This window comes from Macaca mulatta, chromosome 12 (genome assembly GCF_049350105.2).
Source record: "Macaca mulatta isolate MMU2019108-1 chromosome 12, T2T-MMU8v2.0, whole genome shotgun sequence".
Lineage (NCBI taxonomy): Eukaryota > Metazoa > Chordata > Mammalia > Primates > Cercopithecidae > Macaca > Macaca mulatta.
In genome coordinates, this window is record NC_133417.1 from 28,865,779 (window position 1) to 28,878,689 (window position 12,911).

Here is a 12,911-nt window from a genome sequence, read left to right on the forward strand (position 1 = left end):
CTGGTGTGTTTGTGCAGTATTTTTGAGTATAGTTATTTTTGGTTTAGCAATGCATTAGATTATTCAAGGGGGAATAGTAAATGTATTAGGGAGAACTTCAGACTGGCTGTCAACTTTATGTCAACTTGTTAACATAACTTTAGCCACAGGTCCAGTTTCATGTTAGTTTTGGATAATTTACCACCATGAAAAAGGAGAACAAAAGAGACATTATGTGATAATCTTGCATAAGGTTGCATATTTGGAGGTGAATGTACCCAAAAGAAAGCTAGAATTATAAAATTCCTTTTAATTTAGTAGATTAGAAGGCTCAACATAAATTGTGGTTTTCAGGTGAACGGACGGCTCTGACTTCCGTTTTGAAGAAAAGCATATACTTGTTATATATGGTTGTCCGTAACACATCTACCACATAAGTCTTCAGCCATCCATGGCTCAATTGTTTCTGAAAGAAGTCAACTTTGTCTCTCTATGAAGGATTACAAATGGGAGTTTTGCTGCAGTCTCTACCTTTCTAAATGCCAAATTATCTCCTGGCAGTTTTTTCTGATGTAAAGATTGTGAATGGCTGAAGAAACTGTCTTCAGCCATTTGGAATTAATGAAATTGGATTGTCTGACTCATCCAAGAGTCTATGGATGCGTGTATGTCTGGTCTTCCTGCCAGGGGATAGCACATTGTCAGGTATTATTTCAGAGTTTAAGGAGGGGCTCTCTTCTCCAAACTTCAACAGATATTTCTGGATTCATTTTTTTTTTGTGGTAGTTTAAACTGAAGTAATAGATAAAGCAGTGAGCCTAACTGTTCCTTGGACTGGCCTTGATTGTGCATTAATCACCAACTGTCTTGATCTTGTTGATTGTAGGGGAAGAGGTATCAGGGAGTCTTTGCCCAGTACCACCTCCTCCTGAGAGGAAGGCTTGTGAAATTCCCTGCCGAATGGACTGTGTGGTGAGCGAGTGGACGGAGTGGTCATCCTGTTCCCAGTCCTGTTCAAATAAAAACTCAGATGGGAAACAGACCAGGTCAAGAACTATCCTGGCACTGGCTGGGGAAGGTGAGTAACAGAAAATGTTTTCACTCTGGATGCATTAGCTCAATTATTATCATTTTTCCTCATTGGTGATAGAGAAGTTTATATGGAGGAAATAGTCACACATAGATGATATCTCCATTCCCTGAATCCAAGTTAACCGTTTCATTTCCCTCTATGCTTTTTGCTTTGATCCTCTAGTTTAGCTATGCTGGGTTCACCCATTTACATGAATTGCTTTACCACATACCTGTGTATGGACCATGGCAATCAGATGGATGTTATTTTTCAATACCCTTCTTAGACAAGAAGGCAGAGTTTGGTTGACACACATCCAAACTGAAGATAGCTTGTGCAGTTGGGAACATAATTAGACTATGCTTAGTAAAAAGAGCTTCAAATTAATAATCAGGAGACATGGCTTCTCAACTGGGAACTGCCACTAACATCTGCAAACTACCTGATCCGTGCATGCTGGTATCCTGTTCTGTCATGCCAGCATTCTGCAGGAGGGGGGCACAGCATGAAGACTGTGAAAATGGCTTTGATGAAGCTAAAAAGTGCTATGAGAATATAAGCAGGTGACATCAGAACAAATTACAGGAGCGGCTGTTCCAGTAATTTACGGTGATGGTCTCTATCTCCAGCACACGTCATTTCTTTCATGCCCTCCCTTGGCTTTTTCTGCCCATGGCTCAGTTAGAACAGCAGGACAGCATGGCCACTGGCTGTGAGAAACTACTTTTTAAGTAAGTTTCTGTTCTTTGATCCTGAGAAATGGGGCCAGGGTCAAGATAAATGAAGATTTTCATATTCTTAAAGTGAAGTTGGTTTCTGCTCTTTTCTTTTATATTTCTGGAAGGGGTGAATGGGAAAAAAAATCAAGAATAACAAAACCAAGGTCACAAATCTTGGGCATTTGGCCCACTGAATAAACCATTAAAGTGTGGAAGAGTAGGAAAAGATCAATGCTTTAGATAAATACCACTTTTTATATGGAAATAAAAATGTTGTAAAAAGGGCAATAATGAAATTGGATTGTCTGACTCATCCAAGAGTCTATGGATGCATGTATGTCTGGTCTTCCTGCCAGGGGATAGCACATTGTCAGGTATTATTTCAGAGTTTAAGGAGGGCTCTCTTCTCCAAACTGTAACAGATATTTCTGGATTTCTCAAATTGCAGTGAAATGCACTGCCTGATAGAGGATAGGTGTCTTAAAATGGTTCTCTTAGAAAAATAACGCCTTTCATAGGAAAGGAAGACCATGCTGCATAAGGGGTATGTGTGTGTGTGTGTGTGTGTGTTTTGTGTGTGTGTTCAAGATAATATCACTTCGAAGTCATAGACTATTCTAACTAATACATGAAGCATAAAAAATATTTTTTGAAAAGTAGATTTCTTTGGAGTTTTATCTCAGAGATACATGCTGCAATGGTGGGCAATAGAGTCAATTAATTTTAAAATCTAATTGATGTGGACTGCCGCTTGTTATTTAGTGAAAAGGAACGCACAATATTATCCTCAGTTGTTGCTCAGGACAAAAATCCCTGTTCTTAGATTGGAAAGAACAGCACAATGGCTCACGTCTTTGGAAGGCTATGTCAGCAAAGCTATTTCTCTAGACCATAAAAACAGCAGAAATAACAAAAACAAGAACAGCAACAACAGCAACAACTATGTCTTATCTTTTGTTCTTATTTTTGGCAGGTGGAAAGCCATGTCCCCCTAGTCAGGCTCTCCAAGAGCATCGTTTGTGTAACGACCATTCCTGTATGCAACTTTACTGGGAGACATCACCTTGGGGCCCTTGTTCTGAGGACACATTGGTAACTGCCCTTAATGCAACCATTGGCTGGAATGGAGAAGCCACGTGTGGTGTAGGCATTCAGACTCGGAGGGTCTTCTGTGTCAAGAGTCATGTGGGACAAGTGATGACCAAAAGGTATTATTAGCCTGTTACTGAAAATGCATTTGATTATTTCATGTTGAGTATTTTTAGTTGAAAGCGTTTATCAAGATATAGATATTTCTGGGTCTCTGATAGAGTAAGAGTGTTTGTTGTTGCTGTTTGACTGTTAAAGATTAAAACATGTGCCTCAAACAAGGATAAACACAGCTATGGTATGTATCGTTGGTACATTTATAATATGTATTAATATATCAGTACATGGATAAAAATGAATAGTGTCCACAAACATTGAATGTGTTTGAATAATCAAACACATTTTCTAGAGCTGACCTCAGTATTTTTTACTCTTCTCAAATCACATAAAGATGAGGTCAACATAAAGCTAGGTTCTGTGCTTTGCATTAAAGGGTTGTGTCTTACTCTTCTTTAGACTCCAGAGATCTTTCCTGCATTAAATAGATACATCCATACTACAGCCATTCTAATTAGACTAAACGAATCCATGCCCTCGGATGGCTTACAATCTCATGCATGTTATACTATCTGTACATGGAGATATAAAATGTTTTAAAGACAGTAGGAAAATATGGGCTTGGAAACTAGGATATAGATGTCAAAAAAGATCAAGAACAACTGCAAATGATGGGAGGAAAAAAAGTAATTGACTGAAGAACTGGCTGTGGGAGTTTTATCACTAGATCAAATGAGGAGATGTATATTTTCCTAAAGTTCCTGTGGGAAGGCTGATAAAGAAGAAAACAGAAGGGCCCTATGCATTATAGAGAGACTTGTGACTAGTCTATCTGGAGAGATTCCTAGTGGCCATATTCGGAGACCGTACTCCAGGCACAGGGTGTGGGACACTAGGATGAGCTGCTGCCAGCTTTGGTCTAGTGTCATAAGCTAGGCAACACAGAGCGCCTCCCCAGGGATTTTCAAGCTGGTAGAAGGAAACTTATTTTTTTCTGTTCATGATACTCTAAGCATATGAGCTGAGAGTTGCCATAGACAAGGTCAGGTCTTGTGGAAAAAGTAAAAGGAGAGATTCATTCTGATGCTCAGGAAGAAACAGATACGCAGTTGGAACAAATCCTGGCAGCACTGAACCGTGGTCCTGTCCCTACTGACTACACCCTGCCCTCCATGGCAAAATATGAAAATACATTCAGTGTCCTGCCTAGTTCAATTTAATTTGTGTTTCTCTTATGAGCAATGGAAACACTGAATAATTTCGTCCGGGGAACCACGGTGAAGGGCTCTGGGCTTGATCCACACTGTCATGGAAGCCACTTTGGCCATGTGTAAGGAAAGTCACGCAAGCTCTGTTATGGGAAATGAACTGCTTACGGTGGATAGAGTGCAGACTGGCCAGACACTGCCCAGAGCTTGTGTTAGAGCATCTGATGAGCGGATGGTTTTGCAAATACACATGGAGTCATGTATTTGCAACTCACACTCTGACATGAAGGGAAGCATAGACTGGAACGTCTCACCTTTCTCTTCTCGTAAATGTGGCTCCCGGAGTTCTAGGATTGGATGTTCTTTCTTGTGCCAACCCCAGTCTAGCACAGCATCTGGCAGGTAGTTAGTATAAACATTTCTGGAATTTATGAATGAACTAAACCTATGTATAGAGGAGTGATAGGTTTGCCAAGGATTGGATATGAAGATCAAGGGAAGCTGATGTTTATCTTTTGCTTCAAGAAAAACATTTAATCTCCCATGATAAATTTTGTTAAAGAGGACTGTCATGAAAAGTAGTGAACATGTCGTACATATGACCTGCTCTTTTTAGCTCATAAATACTGTTTTTGCTCCAGAACCTAACTCTACATTGCTAGCAGTGATTTTGGAAATGTCAACTTGTATCACTTGTATTTTTCAACTTGCCTAGTAGCCATAGCACCACATGGATTGATTGGACCAATGAATCAATGGAAGTTATAGACAAATATGGACAATAACATTCAGTATCACCTGCTTCAGGTGATAACCTAAGTCATGAGGTTATGGTAAAGTTCTGTAAGCTTTATAAAGGTGTTATGCAGACATGAGAACTCCTTTTATCTGAGAAGAATTGAAGCCTAGAAAATGTTTATTTTTATGACCTAAATTTTCAACTGCTTAAGAAAAGATGCACAGAAGATTAAAATAAACGTAAAAATAAAAATAAGCATGGCTTAGATGTAGGAGTAACCCTACATAAAATGCAGCAAACTATTATTCTTTATAGTGATGAAAAATTTTAGCATGTCTGAAGCCCAATCTCCCTTCCACAAAGCTTTTCATCTTTGAACCACCATGACAGGAAAATTCACTGGACATGAATGTAACTTGTTTGTTTTTTAGCAAAGAGGTGTTAGAATTGAGACTAATACCTATTCCATGAATTATCATCATATTTTAAAGGGCTATTCGGACAGAAAAAGTTGAGTTATATGTTCAAATCAGCGTCTATTTCTTCTTGCATCATCATTATTACTTTAAATAACAGTTTTATGAAGGTTTCTGAGCACGTCAGCTTACTCAAATGTTAAAGATGATTAAGAAAAAAATCACAGGAACAGAAGTGTGTAGTTTAAAACATAATTCATAAGCTAATATGCATTTGTTATAAAATGTACATAAGTGAGACTGAAATATTATTATTACAGTAAATCATCTCCAGTTTTGCTGTGGTTTACAAGCACAGAAAAATCAATTATACAGATGTTTTCCCTAACATACACATACAAATATAAAGACATTGCTAATTACTGTCTGTACTGTTAATGAGGCTGGAGACTTAACAACCTAGTTTTAATTCTTACTGTATGTCTCCAAATAATCCTGTTAAACATGAGCATCCTGAATTGACTTTAGTGAAATTAATTAAAATTCTTGAGGTTAATGAGATTAATTGAGCTAAGAAAATAATACCTAGTGTCCGGTGAAACACCAGGGAGGTTATCAGCAATTTAAAGTATCCTTTGCTATGCCTCCAGAAATATACTTTTGTTCTTTTTCACATGAAAGTCATTGCAGTGGGAAAAGATCCCCTGTCATATGTGAAATCTTTGGGATGGGGATAGAGAAATGGAAAGGAAGAAGAAAATACCCTGGACAAAAGTAGCCTTCAGAAAAGAGAAGGAAGCATGACTCCATGGAACATGTGGATCAAAATAATGTTATATCTAAGCCCACTGCACTGAGAGGCATAGAGTTTCTCGCAAGTTCTTGTGTCCCTGGGTTAGTGTTTTGGTTTCCATGTAATTGTACAGGTGAGACTGTTACCATTGTATGAGTAATAGAACTGATCGTATCAGAAAATGAGAGCTACCTGGGCACAACTGAATCAGAGTGAGAGCTTGTTGGGATCTTCCTGAAGTTGTGTTTGGTTTTGTTTTACTATTCAATGCTTTTCTTTCCCCAGTGGCAGTGTACAAAAAAGAATGATAATAAAGATTGAAAACACATGACTCAAAGCCTTTCAAAGTTCCTGATAAGGTGCTTTCTGCCTTTAATGTGAAAACAACTGGCATTTTGTGAGATATAGCAATAAATCGCTCCATTTAAACATTTAATGTTTAAAAGCTTGGCAGGTTTCCCCATCTAGCTGAGTGAGATGAATACATCAGTTCCTGGGTCAGATGACTAATCCTGGAGGCATAGCTAAAAAACAGCAGGTCTTTGTAGCTCAATGTGATGTATTTCAGCACAGTGCTTATAAGAAGCTGAAGCTGGCCAGGCGCGGTGGCTCACACTTGTAATCCCAGCACTTTGGGAGGCCGAGGCAGGTGGATCACCTGAGGTGAGGAGCCTGAGACCAGCCTGGCCAACATGGTGAAACCCCATCTCTACTAAAAATACAAAAATTAGCTGGGTGTGGTGGCACATGCCTGTAATCCCAGCTACCTGGGAGGCTGAGGCAGGAGAATCTCTTGAACCTGGGAGGTGGAGCTTGCAGTGAGCTGATATGGCACGCCATTGCACTCCAGCCTGGGCAACAAGAGAGAAACTCTGTCTTAAAAATAAATAAATAAATAAAACTGAAGCCTACAATGAGGCCAAGAGACAAGAGTTATAGAACATTCCAGTGCAAGTGCAGGAAAATATATTCATCGAAATGGAATTCATTCCCTTTTATGGAGAGCATTGCTAATCCAAAATCAGAGTATTACATGAAAACGGGAAGTTAAATTTTGACAAAAGGCAAGGGGCCATATATGCTTACTAACTAAAAAGTGAATCTGTCTGTTTCTCTGGGTTTCAAGGCTTCAGTTTTGTTGAGGAAATAGCTGGAGAAATAAGCCTAATATTCGCCAGGGATTTATTTGTCTTCAGGCTTCAATAGCACAGAATACTATTCAATCATTCACTTACTGTTACTAAACATTTACACTGAGCTAAATATGGGATAATATGGGATTTTTAAGACATGATATAAAATGTAATTCTACCATCAAGGCACTCAAAATTAGTGTATGTACAGCATGTGCATGTATGTACACACACAGCATCAGCAGCCCAAAAGTTATCAAAAGTCTTTTCTCTGTCAGTGACAATACAGTGATACAGAAAACCAACTTTACTGTTTTAAGAAATTGGGGTGCACCTAGGTTGCTAATAGCCAAAGACTATTTTTGAGTACTATGAGAAAATTTATGGAAATTGGAAATGTGACGATGCATGAAAGGATAGACAACGTATAGATATATAGGAAGAGAAAGTTGAATCCCTGAGGAAAAGGTAAACCTCATTGGCAGGGGAAGTGACAAAAAGACAATTTCAGTTGCAAGAAAATATTTGGCCCTTATCAAACCAAAAATAACTTTCATTTCCAGGAAAGCCCACAGTTCATGTCTTCTGTAGTAGCACTGTAACCTAAGCTTGACCTTTGCTCTTGAGGGAATGATACTCTTTCTTTTGGACTTGAGAGAGAAAGGGCCATATCACGGAGAGTTCAAGTATTACTCAGTGAGTGTTTATGGTGAGTGACGCCAATAAAGGATCAATAAAATGGACAATATCAGTTCCCTAAAAGAAATTAACTCCTACTCCTAATTGAAGCGGGTAAAGTTCCTGAGATAATTAGCAAGTCTCTATAGAAAGTCTGAAGTGTTGCACCACAAAAATTTCCAGGCTGTTTTATGAATGTTTGAGGGTTGGGTGGGTCCATGTGGGAACCCTTGTGATTCCTGGGCACAGGAAGTCGGCATTGCTCAAGTTGTGTTTTCATTCCCAGCTATCTACCAGGAGAGGTTGAAGAGGAGTTAGAATAAATGGCAGTTCAATTCATTTTTAGAAGACCTTAAAAAATTAATAAGAGACTTAGGAATGATTTTAGTGTTTTCTTATCTTGACTAAAGTATGATATAAATTTTCCTTACCAGAGTAGCTTGTTTAAATAACACTATATCCTGATAATGACAGTCATCTTTCTTTCTCTTGTTATGCTCATTGAATCAATCTATTTGATGGATGACTTGTGTGTGTATGTATGTCTTAAAGATAGTTAATAATAATGCCACTAATAAGAATGAATTTATGAGCCTTTTTTTCTGAGTATATATCTTTTAATTTTAGTTAATTTTTATCAAAGTATTACATGTTTTATTGTGTAAGTAAAATAATAGAGGGACTGATGGTGGAAAGCAGTAGGTTCTTAACCACCTCCTCCTCTACTTCGTATCCTACCTCCTTAACACAATCACTTTTTAAAGAAATAATTATAGATCCACAGCGACTTGCAAAAATTGTACAGAGAGATCCTATGTACCCTTCACTCAGCTTCCCCCAGCTATAACATCTTACATAACCATAGTACATTATCAAAGCCAGAAAATGTATTTATATAGCACCACCACTTTTTAACAGTTGCTGAATTTTTTTTCTGTCTCTCTCTGAATTTTGATCGGGAAAACAAACACATAGTTCACCAATTGTAACTATAAAAAGGTGAACAGTTGGAAGCCTTATGCCACCCCGGCTCTCATTCACCCACTTCCCTCCTCCTTCCCTGTCACCAACAACCACTTTATTCATTCCTCATCTACCTCACCTATATCTTTATGTGGATACAAGCAAATTCAAGTGTATATCTCTGGCCCTTCTCCCTTTCTGGTGTTTACCTCCTAACTCTAAATTATATATTTTTCAGCTCTACATTTATCAATTTAAAATTGTCATTCCGTGGTTTGCTCCCATGAAAGTAATCAACTTCAGCTCATTTTCACTAGTTCCTCTCCTGACTCCTCCCAGAATGTTGGCATTCTGTTGGTTGATTACATTAGTACTTTTGATCAAGTTCCTTAGAACCTTTGTCAATGTCAGTTTGGGCTGCTATAAAAAAAAATACCATAGACTGGGAGGCTGAAACAATAAACACGTTTATTTCTGACAGTTTTGGAGGCTGAAAGCCCGAGACCAGTGTCACCTCATGGTTGAATTCCAGGGAAAGCCCTCTTCCTGGTTTGCAGGCGGCCACTTGCTTGTACCTTCACATGGTGGAGAACACAGAGAGGAAGCCAGCTTGGTGTCTCTTTTTATAAGGGACACTAATGCCATTCATGAGAGCTCTAACCTCATGATCTAATTATCTCCCAAAGGCTTCACCACCTGATGTTTTTACTTTGGGGGTTAGGTTTCAACATACAGATTTTGGGAGGGACACAAACATTTTGTTCATAATGATTTTGTTTCTTATTTCATTTCTGTTTAGATCAACTCTCTGAACACCTGCTTTGTTGGAGGAGGACATCCAGTGTTCATCCTCTCTCCTCTTTCTAGCTGTCATCCTGTACTCTCTGTGACCAGAATGATGTTTTGGAACATGTTATCCCAAAACAAAATTTATTCTTCTGTGTTTTGCCTATGCATTGTTTCTAAAATGTTAACACTATGAAAATGCTTTCAGATTTATAATTATGTAAGTTGGTGAGGTCTGATGTCAGTCAGATTCCTCTCCCTTCTTAGATGACCCATTTTTCTTCCTTGTTGCCCTTATGACCCATTTTTCTTCCTTTTTGCCCTAACAGTTATTAGTTTCTGTTCTACCCTCCCTCCCTACCTCCCTCCCTGCTTCTATCACTCTCTCTCTTTCTTTTATAGAGATAGGGTCTTTATTGGCCAGGCTCTGGAGTGCAGGGGTGTGATCATAGTTCACTGCAGCCTTGAACTCTCCTGGGCTTCAGTGATCCTCTGGTCTCAGCCTCCAAAGTAGCTAGGACTACAGGCGTGTATCCCCATGCTCGGCTAATATTTTTTATATTTTTTGTAGACACAGGGTCTGGCTCTGTTGCCCAGGCTAGTGTTTAACTTCTGGCCTCAAGCAATACTCCTGCCTCAGCCTCCCAAAGCATTGGGATTACTAGTTTCTCCTCTTAACGCTTTCTTTGTGTTTGAAATTTGGACAGTCCCTGTATTTGCATGTTGGTCATTTTGTATACACTACCTGGGTTTTTCACTCTGAATTATCTCTTTTTCAATTCTGTAGTAGTTTAGTCCATTATTTTCTCATCAATTTTCTCTTTTCCATTTTCCTGTGTTCTCTCTTACTGGAAGTCTATTAATTATCTGTTTAAACTTGCCAGACTGGTGTTTATTCAATCATAATTTTTTCAGGTGCTTTGTCTCCATGAAGCTTTGGGTCCATTACTTATCATTTCAACACCTCAGCTTATGATATGAAAATGAAGATTATAATGCTTGTCCTTGCTGTTAAGAGTAACTGAAAGAATGTAGGCAGACTACTTAACTCGGCACTGGCTATCTGATACAGAGCTCACACTATTAAACTTTATACACACTGCATCTCTGTTCTTTATATGAAACTTATGGGAAACAATTTAAAAACCAAATGTATAGTGTAAAGTGCTTTCCTGTTTTTCTTCTTGGTGTAACACTGTTGTAGAATATAATACATGTGATTTTTAGCCATCTCTACTGTAAAAACAAGCAAGCAAACCAACAAAAACTTGCTTGCTATTTGCTGAGACTTTAGTTTTCCAAATAATTATGAATCCATTAACTATTTATATTACTTTCTTCCCAAGTCTGAGAATTAAATTAATTATCAGCAAAATAATAAAATCAAGATCTTTTTTCTTGTTAATGCTGGCTAGTGTATTTGTTATTAACAGGTTGTCATATTTTGCTTCTTCCAACTTTTCAGTCTATGTGTTCTGTGGAAATACCTGTTAATTGGCTGAGTGTGGTGGCTCACGCCTGTAATCCCAGCACTTTGGGAGGCTGAGGAGGGCAGATCACAAGGTTGAGAGATCGAGATCATCCTGGTTAACATGGTGAAACTCTCTACTAAAAATACAAAAATTAGCCAAGCGTGGTGGCGCGCCTGTAATCCCAACTACTTAGGAGGCTGAGGCACGAGAGTCACTTGAACTTGGAAGGTGGAGGTTGCAGTGAGTCGAGATTGTGCCGCTGTACTCTAGCCTGAGGGACAGAGTGAGACTCCATCTCGAAAGAAAGAGAGAGAGAGAGAGAGAGAGAGAGAAGAAAAGAAAGGAAAGAAAGGGAAAGAAATACCTGTTAATCATTTAAGTAGTCTAGAATTCTGTTAACGATCAAAGTTTCCTAGTATTTTTTAGTGACCATCAAAGATTTTTGTTTCCCGATATATTTTTATATTTCTTTTATAATCCTTTTTTTTGTAGAATATTGCTAATTTGATATATCACCCTGAATAAAACGTATAAAACAATATTTCAATTTTTTCCTTCTGAAAAAGATAAAATTAGTTGATGCTGATGGTGAGACACTTTCTCAGCACTCGTCTTTCATTGGTTTCAGAGGTTATTTTTAAACTCGTGTAGTGAAGAGTTATTTTGGTCTCTAGGTCAAGAGAGCTGAGGTCTGCTTCAGGCTCTGCCTCCAGCTTTGGCAAGTAGCTCCACCTTGCCGAAGTGCTCTTTGGCAAGAGCGCTTGGGCAAGTAGCTCCACCTTCAGGCATCTTTCTTCCCTCATCTGTTAAAGGAACATCAGGGCCTTAATATTTTCAGTTCTAAAATTCTGTAGTTCTGTGTTCAACCACTTAGTCTCTCAAAGAGGCATTGACACGGTCTCTTCACATTGACAGATGTCCAGATTCTACTCGACCTGAAACCGTGCGCCCCTGTTTTCTCCCATGCAAAAAAGACTGTATTGTGACTGCTTTCAGTGAGTGGACACCCTGTCCAAGGATGTGCCAAGCAGGTAGGTGGATGCTGCGTTCTTAGTCCTTTCTTCCCTAACCTGATTATTTCTCCACAGCTAAGAAAGTGAGAGGTTGTGGAATGCAAGCACCTTTTTTTTTTTCTCTCTCATTTGCCTGTTATCCTGGAAACAAGTTTGGTAAAGTTTGTAAATGAAATCTTGTATTTCCAGATCTATCAGAGCCTGGAAGAGAAAACATATTCTGTTATTTTACGTCATAATTCCACCTGTATGTATTGCAGAATTATTCATCTTCTGCTAACCCCATTGTGGCATTTTGAACAGTCATTCCCATGTGATTCCTTATAAAGCATCATCACTATCACAGTTTCTATGTGGCTCTTGTGTGTCTGGACCCCAGTTCCAGGTATCCTCATTAGAATATAGGGCTTGAATACAGTGCTTACATCACTGATAAATATGAGTACATGAGTACAAGAGCAGATACATTATGAAGTGTTCAACAAGTACAGAAATTGGCAATATATGATTTATATTTCTTTATTCTTAATGGTGATACTTTATACATCTGGGTATATTTGAAGGGGTTTAATCCAGGATACTGGATTAATAGTGAAGTCCTAGATGAACACATAGGAGTATATGCTAAAGTGACCCCCTCTCTTAGAACAGATCTTTTCCCCAAAGCTTATTGCAGCTCCCTGATGGGCTAGTTCATGTGAAGATATAATTAATCCTCATCCCAAAACTCCATTTTGGCCTAAGATCTAGAGTTAATAACTTGGTCCCTCTCTCCTAGTCTCAGACACTAGCCT

General features: G+C 38.6%; 1 protein-coding gene across 1 annotated transcript in view; it reads left to right on the forward strand.

Annotated features, from left to right (window-relative positions):
• THSD7B (thrombospondin type 1 domain containing 7B) overlaps nt 1-12,911 on the forward strand; it is a 788,242-nt gene that overhangs the window by 340,601 nt on the left and 434,730 nt on the right. The window contains exons 7-9 of the mRNA XM_077956542.1: nt 866-1,057; nt 2,744-2,978; nt 12,020-12,135. Coding sequence (XP_077812668.1) covers nt 866-1,057; nt 2,744-2,978; nt 12,020-12,135 — 543 coding nt within the window. The remainder of the gene's footprint in view (nt 1-865; nt 1,058-2,743; nt 2,979-12,019; nt 12,136-12,911) is intronic.